General features: G+C 40.9%; 1 protein-coding gene across 1 annotated transcript; it reads left to right on the forward strand.

Moving 5' to 3' along the window:
* Window positions 1-16703: 16703 nt before the first annotated feature.
* Window positions 16704-18530, forward strand: LOC145788498 (uncharacterized). Its single transcript, XM_082600261.1, has one exon. The coding sequence runs from the start codon at window positions 16704-16706 to the stop codon at window positions 18528-18530; it is 1827 nt and encodes a 608-aa protein (XP_082456387.1).
* The last annotated feature ends 385 nt before the right edge of the window (window positions 18531-18915 follow it).

Here is an 18915-nt window from a genome sequence, read left to right on the forward strand (position 1 = left end):
ATCAAACCAGTCCAGTTAGACCAGTTTAGCTCTCAGAAAACATTAAATTTATTGTTTAGTTAAAAATATAATAATTCGTAATGTTTCCCTGTTCTGCAATTTCACTATTCTGTAATGTTTAAATTCAATTTGTGTTATAGACCTACAATATTATACGAACAGTCGAACACCTTCTGATAACTTAAAATTATAATTCGAATAACAATAATTGTGTGGAAATTATGTCATGGAGTCAGATTGCCAAACTAGATAAATTAGATAGATAGAAATTTCATCAAGCAGTTAGACAGCCTTCATCTTAATTCAACTTATAAACAAACCATTCTCATACTTAAATATAAATTATCCCTATACGTTAAATAACTCATAACCTAAATATTGTTACTACACCAGTCGCCCCACACGACGGGCTGCCCGCCCGTCGTGAACTGACCTTTTTTGCGTTTACGGAAAGCTAAGCCGTCTTCCTGGCCCGTTCCGCCATTCTAAATTTTGCGGACGAGTCGCACAAAAATTTCGATCCACACTTTCCTTCCACAGGTACCTAGACTCCCCAGCCTGGCCCGCGCGACCTAAGCTGGTGGACTTCCCTTCCGGGTGCATCGCCACCCCATAATCACGCCGCTCCCCGCTTCCGCGGGCGTGGCAGGCCGGTTCTTTAAAATCTCTGACCTGGCTATGTTTATTGTGTTCTTCTCGCCGTGTCAATTATTTTGTACTCGTGCGTTGTTGACCAAAATAAAACAGTTCATTACTCTATTTTTGGAAAAATTGCGTTTTTGACCCATTTTTCGATTTTTGAGCCCCATGAGGAGGCTGAAGACAATTTGTTACGAATCTCAAATTTTGTCATGAGTTTTTTCTCACTCATTGGCCATTTCCCCACTACCCCAAAAGAATTTTAAAAAAAAGTTTAAAAACGAGCCACCCTATACTGGCCAATCCGCAGCTCGCGAGCCGCATGCGGCTCTTTTCCGGGTTTTATACAGCTCTTACGCTCAGTATAAATTAACTAAGACGACTTTGGTTACGTCACCAATTCTTGCAAGTTCCAACTCTGATCCTATTACTTTCTGTAAAATCAAATTATTAGAAGCTTTAATAGCATGATTGCAAAGAATAGTTTTCAACAAATTTTCCGCTATGAATAACAATTTGCGCTTATGCAGCCGACTCACTATTAGCTACAGAACTTTAAAATGCTTTTGTGCTTTTAGCTTGAAATGCTTCAACTTCTTTTCGGTTCTATCAACTATGTTTCAAAATCGACTAGGCTAATGTTGGCCTATTTTGCTTTAATCAGGTTAAAGATTTAGTTATCACCTTTAAATAGGCTTTTTCCTTATTGCTTCAAAGAAGCTTGGTCTTTATCTCGACACATCAAGGTCGACCAGTTCTTTACTGACTCTTCCATTTCTCTCTATCGTTGCCATCTTCAGTTTTCAAATTTATTTTTATCAGGTCATAATTCACAATGTCTTCCCATGGTCTTTCTTTTCTCATTTTTCCTGTCACTACCTCTTTCCAAACTCGCTTTGTCAAACTGCTCTCATCCATTTGTTCAAAATGTCCGAGCCATCTCAAAGAATGTTCACGCAAGTACTCCACAGTATTCTTAACATCAGTCCACTCTCTCATGACTTGGAGAGAGATGGAGAAAAGGAGCATTAAATAAATCTTGTATTTTGTGTGTTAACTTCTAGTTTTTCCATACAGTACCGTAATTTTTTAATTCATTTCGTTAGACTATACCTACTGTACAAATGCCCCGTTAATTCAATGGTTATGCGCCGGCTCAAGATCACGCCTCGCTGGTTCGACTCTCGTGGTGTGCGCTTGAGCAACGCAATTGCAGGACTGCTCTCCACTCAGCGGCACATAGTGAATGGAATAATTCCCCGGCAACAACACTTCAACAACGGAAAACTTCACTCTGCCAATCTCGGTAACCGGCCGCATCAAGAGCTTCCACAAGTATGCGAAACTACCAGGAATAACCAATCAAGGCTTTGTCAGTCCGAGGATGAAGATTCAAAACCAACCAACCAAATTTAAGATCCCCTTCTGTTAACTTCAAAAATATAATTTTGAGTAACAATAATGTGGAAAAAGTTGTTAGAGTCAAATAGCTAAATTAATCAGAATTTCATTAAAAGGTAAAGGGCTTATACTTGATTGAAGTGTCGGGTATGAGAAGATAAGGTTCTCATTGTACTAAGCCATCGGCACTCAGGAGAGTAAGGTGGCCAGTTCCTTTCTCTCGGCCGCCTTTACTTCAGCAACGACGCCCACCCAATTTATTACACCCTGGGTAGAGGTGAGCGGTGCTTTCAACTACACATTATCCAATAAACAGCTGAAGCCGGGAGTCGAACCAGGTTTGCATAATTGGAATGCCAACACCATATCCGTTGCGCCATCCCACTGCGAATTTCATTAGGCAGTCAGATAACATTAGCCTACTTTAATTGCATTAAAATATAAACCATCATTATATTTTACTAGGCTACCTAAAAAAGATCATATAAGCTTATTACACAGTACATAATTTTAAGACTGTAGGCCAATAATGGCAATAAACAAGATAATAATGATTATAAACATGTAGAAAAAGCAAATCTGTTAAAATTTTGTCTAAAGAGAACTTTTAACTATAAAACTGGTTTCTTTAACTGTAGGCTACAGTGGTTCCCAATTTTTTTGTTGTCACGGACCCTTTAGACAAATTATTAATTCTGCGGACCCCTACCTAAATTTTGCCTGAAACTCAATTAACATAGCCTACTATTGACTATTTTAATAATTATACTATGGTACTCAACTACTGTACTGTGTCATATTGCATTGCCGCTACGACTCCTGCAGCAAATATCAGGTTAAACAGTTGCTCAAATAATAAAATGAATGAATTGTTCAAGAAATGTCAGTAGGTCTACGGTAGTATTTGAATATTCAGATGACCCAAAGTGCCATGCCAAAACTTTTCAACGTATGCAAATTTAATGAAAGGGCTGTTGTTGCCGTTCCTGAACTATAAACGACGACATGCACAAGTGGGGCCTGGCTCCTTCATCAGAATGCGAGTGTGGTGCCACGGAACAGACCGCAGACCATGTCATCCACCACTGCCTAACCCACCGGCCTCCACACGGTGTGCATGGTCTGAGGGTCCTAGACGACGAGACTGCTGAGTGGCTGAAGATTTCCTGCCCTCCAATCTAGCCTGGAAAGATCGCTCATACGCCATCATCATCAACACCAAGAAATAAACAAATTTTAGTCAAATGCACCATGCTTAAATATTTTAGGAAAATACTTTGTCATGTGCTAATGGGGTTAGTTGGAAAGCAGTGGGTGGGGGTTAGTTGGAAAATGTTTTGATACCAGTATGACGATGTAGGCTAATATGATGCGAGTATATCGTCGTGGTATGATAGTACCGACGACACCTGGAGTCACTGCGCAAAAAACTATCTGCGCGCGTTGCACTTTTGAGGTGGCTGGCGGGTTCCGGCTGGGGAGCTGATGCGAAAACCCTTCGCACAGCTACCTTGGCCCTTGTCCATTCTACCGCTGAGTACTGCGCACCAGTGTGGTGCCGCAGCTCTCACACCCGCCACATTGACACCGCCATCAATGACGCACTACGCACTGTGACTGGATGCCTGCGTCCCACTCCAACGGACTGCCTTCCCATCCTTGCAGGCATCCAACCTGCTGAGCTTCGCCGTAAAGGAGCCATGATTTCCCTTGCTCGTCGCGCACTGGACCCCGACCACCTCCTCCACAGTACATTCCAGCGCCTACCTGGAGGACAGCAGCGACTGAAATCAAGACGCCCATTTGTGCCCGCCGCACGACAGCTTCTGAACAACGTTGAAGATCTTGGAATAAGTGCGGCACACTGGACGAACTACACATGGAACATGGAGTGGCAAAACAACACCTCCCGACTCCGTGATTTCCTACCCGACGTCGATCCCCACCCTCCGGGAATGTCCCTCGCAAGACTTGCGTGGGTCCGGCTTAACCGCCTACGAACCGGCGTCGGTCGCTTTCGTTCAGACATGTGCAAATGGGGCCTGGCTTCCTCACCGGGATGCGAGTGTGGCGCCACAGACCAGACAGTAGATCATGTCGTCCATGACTGCCCAATCCATCAACCACCACATGGAGCGCTTGGACTGAAAGCCCTGGATGACGAGACTGTCGAGTGGCTGATGGCATCATGCCCAAACATATAGTCCAGAAGAACAGCTCATACGACGAAGAAGAAGTACGCAGTATAAGCTCCAATTAACTTGTTTTAAGCAGATATACTGGGAAAATTTTAATTTGAATAGCTTGGAATGTGCATTGTGCAATATATACGGTATCACAAGTTTTAAGAATGAGTTTATTAAAAAACGTTTTTACGCTGATTAGGTGTAGAATTTATTGCATTTTGATTTCACAGCAAGTAAACATATTTGCTTACAACCCCATATAAATGTTTGTTGGTTGAAAAAATAGTATCCAGTTAATTAGTGTGCAGTTAACTGACGTTTTCCAACTAACCCCAGGCATGGGGTTGGTTGGAAAACGTATGTTTGTTTATTTTAAATTTGCATTAAAAGTTAAATTTACTGAATACTTATTTTTAGTTGTAGGCTATGATAGGGGACTACATAGGTGATAATTTAAGCCGCTTCAAGTTGTCAGGTTATGCACCAATTGTTTTAAATTTCACTTTAAAAAAAAAAACTTTCCAACTAACCCCAGTCTCCCCTACATTCTTTTTGAGTTTCATCCATCAAGATAAGATCTTCTAACATTGGAAAGTTAGCGTAATTACCTGCTTCCAATTTGCGTTTCCAAACCGGCAACTTGGCTAAAAACGCTTTCAGTTTTTCAGCTGCATAAATTATTGTCACACCTGGTCCTTGAATGCCACGATTAACATTGTTAATATGACCGAAAATATCGGCTAAGTAGGCCATGCCGTATAGAAAACTTTTACTCTCAAACAATTTTGAGAGGGGACTTCCTTTTGCTTTTCAAGTCGACATGCGTTGTAGACTTATGGTAGATGTAGTTTAAGGTCAATGTAGGCCTACACACTGTAGGCAGCAGCATAGATTTATTTTAATGCATACCGGTACAGTTGATTCTTGCGACTTGAGCTTGACACATTTTCATTTAAAGAGAGAACTGAAAGTAAAAAGTTCGCTTTTCGTTTTTTTCCAAAATTCACCAAGGTAATTACGGACCCCCAAATGCTTTTTCACGGACCTCCAAGGGGTCCGCAGACCCCAGGTTAGAAACCACAAAGTTTAACAGAAGGTGTTCATAATTTTGTAGGCATTGTTACGGACAATCGTTCCCCAGATAAAAACATAAAACCTTTAACGTCATAATTTACCTGGCGTCTACGTCATGGAATATTTCTGTAGGCTAAACGAGGAACTCTTGCATCATCTTGAAATAAGTAATATTGCATCATCCAGATTTAACTCGTGTGAATTAGGAAATATTGCATCAGACAGATTCACCTCGTGTGAAATTACTCAACAACTGTTATTGACTATTAGGCTACATCACAGAAGCGAGTTGTGCGCATTTGAAATGAAGCAGTAGCAATAAGTTTCGTCATTCTGTAGATTGTCGATGAGAAAGCTGGTCAGATATTAAACAGTTCTGCTTTGCGTACTAGCTAGACGAAATTTCCGTTCTTTATCTGGAAATCTGTTTGTGGTGACAATTTTTCGTTGGTGCGTACGTATTGCGCTCTGTTTTTAAGTCCGCCCCGTTGGCTCAATTAGTTAGTGCGTCACTTCTGGAACGAAGAAGCTTCGAATCAAGATCAAGCGGCGCTGGTTCGACTCTCGGGGTGTGTGCTTGAGCAACGCACGTTAAGGACTGCTCTCCATTCAGCGGCATCTAATGGATGGAATAGTTCCACGACAACAAGACTTCAACAAACGGAAACTTCACTCTGTCAATCTCGGTGACCGGGCCTGCGTCAGCGATTCAAAGCCTCTGCAAGTATGCGAAACTGCCAGGATTAAGCTCTGCAAGAAGCTTTTCCAGTCCGAGGATAAAGATTCAATCAATCAATCAACAGCCCGTGTTGCTGTGTTTTCTTGAATACAATTTGTGAAAAGACTTTTTCAGACGAGTGTTTTTTTCAGTCATCGCATACAGACGAAGGATTTGGGAATTTTGTCCTACAACTTTCCAACGAAGATAGGAGATTTACCGCTGTGACCAGGCATTATATAACGAAGTGAGTTTAATACAACTGGATCATCATCATCATCATTTTGTTCCTTCCTCGTATGGAGGGTTGGATACAATGCGCCATTGTTCTCGACCATGAGCTGTGCGTACTGCACATTCATAAGTTAATTTTGCCCATTTTGTGATGTTTGTTGTCTAAATCATTCTTGGTCTGCCTTTACTTCTTTTACCGTTTATCTTCCCTTCTATTAATGATCTTTGTAATGAATTTTGCCTTATTGTGTGTCCGAAATACTTCAATTTTCTTCTTTTGACTGTTTGTAAGAGCATTTTGCTTGAATTGAATTTGGAGAGTACTTCATCGTTAGTGATCTTTTGTTTCCATGAAATGTTTAACTGGATAGTAAACAAGATTACAAATTAATACATTTTTCTAAAAATACAAATTAATAGGCCTTCCATGTTGCTAAAAGCGAATCTCTACCAATTGTTTAGTACGTTTTAACTGTAGTCCAGATTGTTACGTAAAAACTACACAACCTATTTGTCCGCCCCGTTAGCTCAGTTGGTTACCGCATGACATTATGAACAAAGAAGCTTCATGATCACGACGCGCTGGTTCGACTCTCGGGGTGTGCGCTTGAGCAACTCATTCTAAGGACAGCTCTCCAAGCAGCGGTACCTAATGAATGGAATAATTCCCCGGCAACAGGAATTTAACAATCGGAAACTTCACTTTGTCAATCTCAATCTCGGTAACCGGCCCTGCGCCAAAAGCCTTTACAAGTAGCCTATACGAAACTACCAGGAATAACCTATCATGGCTTTGTTAGTCCGAGGATAAAGATTTAAACCAACCATTTAATGTTTTCTGAGCTCTCTCCAAATGCGAACAAACAATTTCATTGTCTGCTCCGTTTTTCCTATTTACTTCAAGAGCAGGTTGCATGAAAATTACAGAATCATTGGGAAATAACATATAAGTTGAACTGGTTCACTATAGTCAAAGAAAGAGAAACTTATTTGACGCAATAATAGATCGCTACACTATCCTTTGCTTATTGGATAATGTGTAAAATTTTGAATGTTATAAATCAAAATATTCCTGTGGTTAAATTTTTATGTTAAGTTAAGCATTTGTGCTTCTGAAGTGCGTCTCCAATCAAATGAGATGCTACTCCACCAGTGGCGTTGACAGGGGGTCTAGGTGGCACTTTTGGACCCGGGCCCGAAATATTTGAGGGGCCAGGATTTAAAAAATTCCCCCCGACTTCAAACATTATCAAAATCTTATTATAAGGAACATCAGAGATTAAAACAGCCATTTCAGCGGTCAGATGGCAAAGTACCGGGCCCACATCAACTTTCTGATGGTAAAATAGCCACTTCAGCCACCAAACAGTAAAGTAAGAATTTAGTCTAGTAGGCTATAATGATTTCCCTAGCCACGAATATTACCCGAAACACGAATTTTAAAATAAACAGGCTAATAGGCCTATTTGTTCAAACTCAAAAACTGAAATGGCACAGGTAAGAAGATTGCTATCTCTATTTCTGCACTAAAAATTATACTAAAACTGCTTTTCATATTGCAGCAATCAGAAAATGTTTGACCGAGGCCCAAACACCTTTCCCAAATCAAATTAAAAACTTTCTGTCTGCACTGCCTTATTTTTTAGACCTTACCCGCAGCCAACCAATGAAGCGTGACGTTGAAAACAAACCATTTCAATAACTGAAATCGTAGCAGTGAAGCACAGTTTTTGAACGTTTTGATCGAACCATCGCTCATTTTAATCGTACATTTTCTACTAAAAGTACTTTTTTGACTGAGTATTACATTTAAGTTATTTGTTTTCAGAAAAAAAATTGAATTTACTACAGGGCTTTAGCCCATGGGCCTAACTACAGCCGGCACAGTGCTATAGCCTACTGCACGGGACCACTAAACGAAAGGACCTCGCATTGATAAACTTTATTTCAAAAATATTTGAGTTAACAACTAAATTAGGTAGTCTAAACGTGTTATCATTTCATTTAGAATCTACACTTATGTTTATTCGTGCAGCATTTCCGTTTATTAATTGACGTTTTTGTCCAAGCTTACCCTAGATACTTTTGGTCACTCCGGGTTTCTAGTCACTTAATGTTTGTGTTTGGTTCGGCTTCTTTTATTTTTATGGAACTAATATAGCCTATTGACACAGAATGAGACAGCATAGGCCTATGTATTTTTGGCAATCATTACTTTCTGTCGAAATAGGAATAATCACATCACAAGTTTGCAACACACACGCATTCATTTTAAATTGGACTACAGCGCAAGTGGAATCCCCAATAACATACTTTTTGGTTAGGCTAATACAATTTTATTAAATTATTAGCCTTGTTGTCTAAAATTTTAGTAAACTTTTTAACATTATAAAACTCTAATTAAGTACAAACAATTTATAGTAATGTAGCAACTGCATGGTTGAGTGATGAAAACGTTTGCGCTACGTTCGCAAAGGACGTCGGTTCGACACCGCTCCAGAGTTTGCGGCTGTGTCTCGGCAAAGACACTTAATGGTATGCTAAAATAAGGATAGCAGCTGACTCGACAACTAGGCCATTATCTCTTTGTTGCTTCTTATTGTGTTGCATTTGTGATCGCAGTGAAAGCTACGTAGGCCTACTCTATTATGTTGTTGCAATGGGAGCAAAAAAGCGTGATTAGGCTAGCCTATTACTGGACTTCATGTCAACTTTACTGGGTGGCTGATATGAAACTAGGTAGGCTAAACAAACAAATAATTGAAATCCTTCTGTGGTCGGAAAAAAAGATTAAAACGTAGTTTCGATTTCATATTTAAAGTAATCACCAAACTTCTGCGGAAATCCAGCTTTTATTGGATGAATTAGATTTTTTATTTATTTATTGGATGAGTTTGGGCAAATGCTAAGTGTGTGCCCTTACGTCTTCATCAATAGATTGACCCGTTGGGCAATTGAGCCAAAAAGCGGCCAAAACAAGGTATAAGCTTATAGTAACAATAAATGTTTGTCAACAGCTGATTGTAGCAAGAATTGACAGCAATAGACAGTTAGACACCGCTGTTTCTGGTCTGCAGCTCGTACGAGCTTTGTTACATAGGCTATGTCATTTCTATGTTCTAATTGCCTAAGCACAGAAACAAATGGAGGCCTCATAATTGGATCGGAGCCCCAACTGACGAAGGTAGGCTACGGCCTTGATTGAATGGCTGGTCACAGCGGTAAACCATAATCTCTTCGTGGGAAAATTGTAACATAAGATTCCCGAATCCGTTCGTCTGTATGTAATGACCGAAACGTCTATTCAAAATTTTCCGTTATCTCGTCCAGCTCCTTTGAAACGTCTATTCAAAATTGTATTTCTGTAAAATTAGCCACCTGGCTGTCGAAAATGGAATGCAACGCCGTACACCACTAAAACTTGTCACTACAGAACAGATTAGGCCTACTTGGATAAAAGACGGAAATTTTATCCAGCTGGCAAGCACTAAGCAAACAGTTAAATATGCTTCCAACTTTCAAGCAACAACCTTTACGAATGACTAGAATAATTTGCGATATCTCAAACTCACGTACACAGTAACTGTGACGCAATAATGAAAGACATTGTCACGCAATTCAAACAGGTGTTGAAAGGCGATGATGCAATGTTTCATCAGGTCTTACGAACGATGGTGCAATATTTGGACATTTTCTAGCAATTTCCATGACGTAAGATGCCAGCTAGGTTAAGTAGACCATAACGGTTTTATATGACGTTTGATTTGGTGAATAATTGTCGGGAACATAGCAGCCCCTAGTTATGACAGTCTGACATGGCATAACTAAAAAAGAATTGACGACAATTGTGAGCCAATGAATAAAAACACACGATACACAAATTGTTTGAATCACTCACGTTTAAGTGATTAATACGTAAATACAAAGGGCATGCAAAGAATGAACAACAATAAGAATAATACACGACGATACATGAAATTGGTACCATAGGTACACGCAAAATGATGCTATATTTATTTATTTATTTGGATTTTGTTTCAGACACAAGTAGAATTGGTCCATAGGATACAAACACACAAAGAAAACGAAATACAACACCACACAGAAATCGAGTAGCAGCTATCGGTACTACACAAATATTAACCACAAGTTTCAGGCTGGAGAGCACGATCACGATGCTGGAAGAAAGCAGATTGATAATAACACTCGGAATTCATCAAATGCTGAATCCACGTATTCGATGTGTTAAAGCAGCGATCAGTAAACTTATATATACTTTTACGAAGGAGAGCATGAAACGTCGTAATTTTGTTAGTTACCATCACAGAGCTTATACTTATACGTCTCGGAAGATGAAATACAATTCTATAGCTGTTATTATACGCTACACGTAGACGATTGATACTGTAAGAAAAATATTTACACCACAGCTGAGATCCATACATTGGCATACAGTAGGATCGAAATAGTACGTTTTTGACAGTGGTAGAACACCTGGAGAATCTTGCTCTCAGCCTATTGCCAGAGCAGTAAAGTGACCGGAGCTGTCTTTTCATGTCTTCATCATCAGACAGCATGTTGTTAATCACAATGCCCAAGTACTTTACTGTCGTTTCAAAACGAATACATTCATCACCCAGATAAACAAACGGTTGGAAATCAAGTTTTAAGAACTTGGTTTTGAACATAACTCCAACAGTTTTATTACAATTAAATATAATGTCATGCAACATAGCATACTGCTGGCACACATCAATAATTCTTTGCAGGCCCTTAATACTGGGTGCAAAACAACATACATCATCTGCATAAATAATGTGATTAAGGCAGGAATTCCTAACATAGCATCCTACGGCAAGGTTATTCAGCTCACACGACAAATCATTCATGTACAAAGCAAAAAAGTATGGACTTAATACACCACCCTGTCTCACCCCATTAGACACATGGAATGGCTGGGAGAATTGACCTCCCCGCTTTACTGTCATACATTGATTGGCGTACCAGAATAACAATAGACGTACAAACAATATGGGAACAGACCGTTCAATCAGCTTTGAGAACAGCAAAGAGTGATTCACTCTGTCAAACGCTTTGGACGAGTCTAAAAATACAGAATACACAGGGGTTCCATGCTTAACATACTGAGAAATGGTCTGCTTTAGCAGGTAAACACACATATCTGTGCTATGCTTAGCCTTAAAACCAAATTGGTTGTCAGAACTACTCAACAGTGGTTCGATACAATGAAGAATAAAATACTCAAAAATCTTTGATATGATTGTAGCAATTGCAATCGGTCTATAGTTGGCAGTGCTAGTAATGTCTCCTTTGTTACTTTTTACCATAGGCAAAATCACAGTATACATGAAATTGTTAGGCACAAATCCATGAAAAATACACATATTGAAGAAGAGACTGAGATACAGGAAAATTACAGGATGAGAATACAGGATATGTTCAGCAGAAATCTTATCATGGCCAGTAGATTTATTTAAACAGAGCTTCTTGCACAGCATTTTAACCACATCCACATTACACAAGTACTGATTACAGTCAACATATTTACAAGCATTTGTTATATTTCTTTCAACTAAATTTTTAGCATGGTATTGAGGCTGCACAGAGTTGAGGTGCTTGCTGTAATGATTTTCCCACATACTGGCAATATCAGCACTACCTGTTGCCCCACCAACTGTTAACGAAAGAGGTGGGTGAATTTTGTGTTTTCTAATGCGTGTGCAGAATTGATTAGATGGGCAGCCAGCAATAACGTCCTTACCAGGCTCAAACCCTAACACTTAGGTGTTCTTTACGGGGCGAGGCACGAAATATCCCTCAACACGTAGTCTACTTTCACTTTCCCGGTATTCTCATCATAGTTGCAGACGTCAACTTTAGCTTTACGAACCACAGGCTTCCCTTTCCTAATTTGTGGAACTACCTCATGCACCCTCCCAAGTTGATACTTCCCACGTTTACCAATGTCTTGGAGAGAACCTACCACTACAAGTTGACCAGGCTCCAAATTCTCCGCCATTTTTAGCCATTTTTTCCGGCCCTGAAGACCTGGCAAGTAAAAATCGATCCATTTACTCCAAAACTGCTGAGAAAGTGACAAATTGAACCGATAATCCCTTCTTAATTGGTCACGATCATGTGGTTTCCCAACAGCACAGTATGGGTCTAAGTATGGGGTCAAAAGTGAGGCAGGGGTGATGACAGTAAAATTCCTAGGGTCGTCACTCAAAGGTACCAAAGGGCGTTCGTTCACGATCCGAACGGCACTACCTGTGTACGTAAGCAGTTCAATGAAATGGGGCTTACGTATTGAAGAGTCCAAAATGTGGAAAAAGTACTTAGTCATATCGGCCACGAAACCAAATCTACTCAGAAAACATTACATCATTAACACAAGTTCCTCGAAATTCAGACTTGCCATCGTAAACAATGCGCTTTTTTAATTGTGACGTTACAAAGTACCATTCAAATCCCTTTACATTTTCTGCTTCACCAGCACGCTCAATATAACCATTAGATTTAAGATCCTTCATGGTGTCAGTAACACAATCACGAAGTTCAGGTTGTTTTAAAGCCTTATTCCTAAAAGCAGCAGCTCTATCTGACGCCAACACAAAACTGTTAGGTAAACCAATATCTTCCTTCAACGGTACAGGTGTCTCAAATCGACCATCTTTCAACTCAATATTCGGTTCAACAAGTTCTCTAGCCAAAATGTCATTGCGAGACAATTCACAGGTTTCATTTTGCAAGGTCAAATCCTGAATGACTTTATTCAGGTCTGCTATTTCCATGTCACGAGACTCAATTTTACGCTGAAAGCCAGAGATGACATCCGACTCTAAAGACGTCTGCACTCTGCACACGTTAGCAACGCTTTCATCTAAGGGTGACTTACCACCACAAGCCAACCAACCGAGAGGAGTGAGCAAAGCATGTGGTTCACTACGATTCTCACAAACACGCTCTTCTTTAGCCCACATCAAATAAGCGTTATCGTTGCCAATCAGTACATCTACAGTACTACATTCACTCAAATGATACATATTCACGTCATGAAAATGACGGAAACCACTTAATTGTCCTGCTTATGCGGTAAAGTTTTAACATCGTCAGCCCAAGCTGGGTTAACCACTGAAGTTAGGCTACGGTATATCCAGAGGTGGGCACCCGCTACTTTTAAAGTAGCGCGCTACCCGCTACCGCTACTTTGGCCAAAGTAGCGCGCGCTACCGCTACCCGCTACCAATTTACAAAAGTAGCGCGCTACCCGCTACCGTTACTCGGGCTAAAGTAGCGCGCGCTACCGCTACTTTTGTCTAAAATGACACTAGGAAACACTCAAGTCTCTAGTGACGCAAAAATGACCTTGAAAACGAATGTTATCATTCGTTTACGCTGTCATTTTGACGTCGTTATAGAAAACACATTCTAAGGGAAATTTATTGTTACGCATCTTTCAAAAATACGAGCATTTCAAAATGAGAGTCACTAAGTCCTACCCGCACTTTCGCTTAAGCACATCTTTTCCAACAGAGAAAAGTCTCTCCACCGCAGCACTGGAAGGAATGGGGGTGTTGTATTTAATGAACAGATGTTTTAACTCGGTATTCGAAAAGCTCAAGGACTTGCTCTTGTCCGAAAAAAAAGGCGTCCACAATTATTGTTGCTTCCTTCTGCACCGACGTTTCACGGGATGGCGCAAACACTCCAAAAAATACATTCTCGAGTCATGACTGGTGTTGGTGTCACTCTTCTCGGTATCAACCTGGCTTGATGTCTCCCGCAACAGTCGAATTGCATCTGTCTTGACTTTTTCTCGCAGTGCGTCAGCATCATCCGTGGAAACGTAGTGCAGAAATTGTAGCCACGACGTCTTGAAGGAGGGATGAAGACATGATGCCATAACGCATTTCATGTTGTTGAAGCACTTATTGAATCGTTTCTTCACCCCTTCAAGGACTTTCACTTTCAACTCCTCACAGGTCACAAGATCACTGATCTCGGTCAACTTCTTCGCGCAAATTGTAATGGTTGGAAGCAAGACTCCGTCATACGCCTTGGACTCGCCCTAGAGAATGTCTAAAGCCTGGCAGATAGGCTTCATCACACGGAGATATTCCCCGAAGAAATTGACGTCAGCTAGAAAAGACCGAAACTTTGCAACCAAGCCGATTATATAGCTGCTTGACCACGCCAGTATTGCAAAAAAATCAAGCATTTTTTTAAATTTAAATTAAAAAGTAGCGGTAGCGGGAGTGCGACTGAAAAAAAGTAGCGCCTCTCCCGCTACCGCTACTTTGGAATAAAAATAGCGCCGCTACTGCAGCCGCTACTCCAACTAAAAAGTAGCGCCGCTACCGCTACTTTTACCAAAAAAGTAGCGCCGCTAGTAGCGCCGCTAGTAGCGCCGCTACAAAAGTAGCGCGCTACTGCCCACCTCTGGGTATATCACAAAACAGTTTATTCGTCTCTAACGACTGAATGTTGAGTTTAGCAAGGTCAGCACAAGTAGGTTTCTGACCAGCCAGAGTATCCATTTTAAACGACGCTTTGTCATACGGTTTAACGCCAAGTTCGCACACCAAATCACTCGAAACAAACGTCAACTGCGAACCAGGATCATGCTGACAATACACCAACTTCGACTTGCCAGTCATTGGATTCAAAACACGAGCAGCAGTAACGCGGTTAAAAGCTGCTTTAACATTTCCAATCTTAACATTACGGACAGGAACTCTGGCACGAACATCATCTTTCCCAACCGAATCCAGACAATCACGTGACGTCACATAAAAATCATGCAGAAGAAAATAGTGTTTCCTATCGTTGTTAGGGCCACACTTACGACAGTTGTTTGCATGAACGCAATCCCTAACCATATGCTGGCGCAAACAATTCAAGCATTTGTCAGCTTTCACAATGACATCTCTCCGATCTTTAGGTGTCAAGCGCAAAAGTTCTTTACAATTAGACAAAAAATGATATTCAACTTGACCACGTGACGAACAATAAAAACATGCCGGTATGTCTCTACGTCTGGCCACACCACCGCGCGGTGCGCCAACAGCAGTCGAGTACTGCGAACTCCCTGAAATCACATTATCATGGGGTTTTACCGACGTCTGCCTAACCGGACATGAAGGCAATTTTCCTTTGCCAAACTTTTTAAAATGCTGCGACTCACCAGAATCGCCCATTAGCATAATGCTAAAATCAGTCGACTTGCGCGTTTCCTCCCGTACTACAAATTCAAACGAACTCTGAAAAGTAGGCTCATCAGTACCACCATACTGATCACCTAAAAAGTCAAGATAACGCTGCTTAGCGTCAAACGGGAGTCGCTTAGCTAAATCCAAAACAAAACGTCCTTCCAATTTGTCACGCTGACCAGTGACTATAAGCTTGCGCGTAAAGCAGACACTGCGACAATTCATCTTTAAACTCTTTCAAATCTCTGGAAGAGATTGAAGTCAGTTTGCTACCATAGCGATACTTTCTAATTTCCGGTTCGGCGAAAAGACCTCCACGAACTCCAAAACACTGGGACAAGCGAGCTAACGACATTTCTATCCTGTCTTCCTCTGACAAGCCAGGAGTGTCAGAAACCAAATTAGCAATCGTTTGCGCAGCTGTTCTAACACAAGTTGCTTGTAACAAAGTCAAACGAGTCCCCTTAAAGGGAGAAGCTGCCATCAAGGCCGTAACACGATTTTTAAAGAAAATAAATGGCATATTATTACCATCGTAACCAATCAAGGCCGCCTTATCGAAAAACGTCCTACAATTTTGGTATTTAAAAAAGCAATCCTGCTGTTGAGAACTCGATTTAGCGGGAGAAGACAAGCTATATCCCTTAAGGGGCTGAGGGGGCTCAGTCACATGTACAGCCTGATCACGATCCTCACACACGTTAAAATCATTAGACGCGACATGCCTCTCACAACCACCCAGATTACGTGTAGCTGGGCGATCCAAAACTAGCGGCGCAGAAAACTGTGAAGGGGGCAAAGCATTACTGCTAATGGCGGCCCCGTGACCTGTACGCTCTGGGGGAGGAGTTCTGTTGTAATTCGCAGGCCTTGGCTCTACAGCCTTCGGAAGACCCTTAGCCGCGGCCCCGAGACCTCCTGAAACAGCTGGAAAACGTGTGGATTGCACTGGTCCACTCACGGACTGAACAGGCGTCTGGAAAAGGTTATGTAAATTAAACTGCGATTGATGTTTGTAGTGTTTCGTCATAGAAACCATTGTTACGTTTCACTAGCCTATCGTTTGTGCTATGTGCGACTGTTACGAGACTAGAGCATGAGATAGATTCAGCTAAGAGAAAGTACAATAAAGTGGTCTGTGTGTAATCTATTAAAGTGTGGTATATCTAAGTTAATCAAACGGAAATACAACAATGGCGACGAGGATTTAAGTGAAAGATGGCTGAACAAGTTACTGTAGCCCGAAGCAACCCGCTGGTCTGCGAACTAGGCAGTCTCAAATCGTTTCAAGTGCAAGGTGATCCACATGGTTTAGGACAAAAATGGAAGCAGTGGAAAAGGTCATTTTCTCTTTTTACAGTCAGTAAAGGAATCGCAGACGATAAACAAAAGCAAGCGTTGTTGTTACACACAGCTGGAAAAGAGGTTCAAGAAGTTTATTTCAGCCTCGTGGACGAAAATGACGACAGTAAGTCTTTTAACGATACTCTAGCAATTTTGGATGAGTACTTTTTGCCTAAATCTAATGTTCCTTTTGAAAGATACAAGTTTCGACAGCTGACGCAAGCCCAAGACGAGACAATTGATAAATTTATTTGCCGTTTGCGCCAGCAAGCAACGTTGTGTGAATTTGGAACCAATAGAAATGACTACATTCGAGATCAAGTTATTGAAAAATGTGCTTCTAACATATTGAGAAGGAAGTTGCTCGAAAAAAATAATCTAGTTTTGAATGATGCAATAGTTATTGCAAAAGCTCATGAAGATGTCGAAAATCAATTAAAGACAATGCAGCCTACGTCATCAGTTCATGTCAACGAAGTGCGCCACCCAGAGCATCGACGCGCATTGCCTTCAATTAAGAAGGAAGGGAAAGTATGTTTTGCTTGTGGTAAGACTGGACATTTTAAGTTTGATCAACAATGCCCAGCAAGAGGCAAGCAATGTAACAAATGTGGCAAAGTCGGACATTTTGCTTTACAATGTCGAACACGGTCCCGAACGAATAGATGTGTGACGTCACAATATCCTTCTGACGTCAAGATGAATCGGAATATGCCGTCGCGGAGACCAGTGCAGCGCAAGTCCAATACCAATACATTAGAGGAAGAAGAAGGAAAGACTTTTATTTTCGCAGAAAACGAGGAGAGCAACAAAGAAGAACTTTTCAACTTACAAGGGACACGTAAGAACTCTTGTACAATAACTTTGAAAGTTGGTGGTGTAAAATTATCTGATGTTTTGATCGATTCAGGTGCTGCCAGTAATGTGATTAGTAAAGATACTTGGAAATGGTTAAAATGTCGTAATGTTGTTGCCCAATGTCGGAAATCAGCTAAATCTTTGTATTCATATGGGAGTACTACACCGTTACCTACACTAGGTACTTTTACTGCAGAAGTGATTTGTGAGGATACTAATTGTGCCTGTGTAACTGATTTTATTGTAGTTAACTGTGATGCACCTAGTCTCTTAAGTAGAGATACTGCAGAAAAATTAAGTGTATTGCGTATTGGCCCTTCACGTGTAAACAATCTGTGTAATGATGTTTTTGATAGTTACCCTAAACTGTTTAATGGGGTGGGACTTTTAAAAAATTATGAATTAAAGTTACACATTGACACATCGGTAAAGCCCGTGGCTCAACCAGTACGTAAAGTTCCATTTCAACTTAGAGGTAAAGTTGAGTGCAAATTGCAAGACCTACTCGACGCAGACATCATTGAAGAAGTTCCCGAGGGACCTACAGGTTGGGTTTCACCCGTTGTTATTATCCCAAAGCCAGATGGGGATGTACGATTGTGTGTAGACATGCGTCGAGCGAATGAAGCAATCATCCGGGAACGACATCCCATTCCAACAATTGAAGATTTGTTGCATCGAATGAATGGTAGCACTATGTTTAGTAAACTCGATTTAAAGTGGGGTTTCCATCAAATTATGTTAGAGCCAGAAAGTCGTTACATCACAACATTTGTGACGCATAAAGGACTGTATCGCTATAAACGTTTGATGTTTGGAATCAACTCCGCTCCAGAGAAGTAGCCTACCAAAAGATTCTGTGCGATGTGTTGAAGAAATGCCAAGGAGTAGCCAACATCGCAGACGATGTAATTGTGTACGGAAAAACAAAGAAGAACATGATCAAAGATTGATTAATGTTTTAGAAAAACTACGGGAAGCCGGATTAACCTTGAACAAACATAAATGCCAATTTCGTTTACCGAAGCTGACGTTTTTTGGACACAATCTGAGCAAGCAAGGTGTCAGTCCTAGCGAGGAAAAAGTCGCAGCAATACTGAATGCAGAACCACCGAAAACTTCAAGTGAAGCAAGATCATTTATGGGATTGGTTCAATACTTTTCTAAATTTATTCCAAATCTTGCTACGATCGCTAGGCCTATACTTGATCTGACAAAGAAAGAAGTT

This window comes from Aplidium turbinatum, chromosome 2, assembly GCF_918807975.1.
Source record: "Aplidium turbinatum chromosome 2, kaAplTurb1.1, whole genome shotgun sequence".
In the NCBI taxonomy this organism is placed as follows: Eukaryota; Metazoa; Chordata; class Ascidiacea; order Aplousobranchia; family Polyclinidae; genus Aplidium; species Aplidium turbinatum.

What these genes read in the sequence shown, in the direction of transcription:
- LOC145788498 (XM_082600261.1), top strand. Translation starts at nt 16,704, where the DNA reads ATGGCTGAACAAGTTACTGTAGCCCGAAGCAACCCGCTGGTCTGCGAA.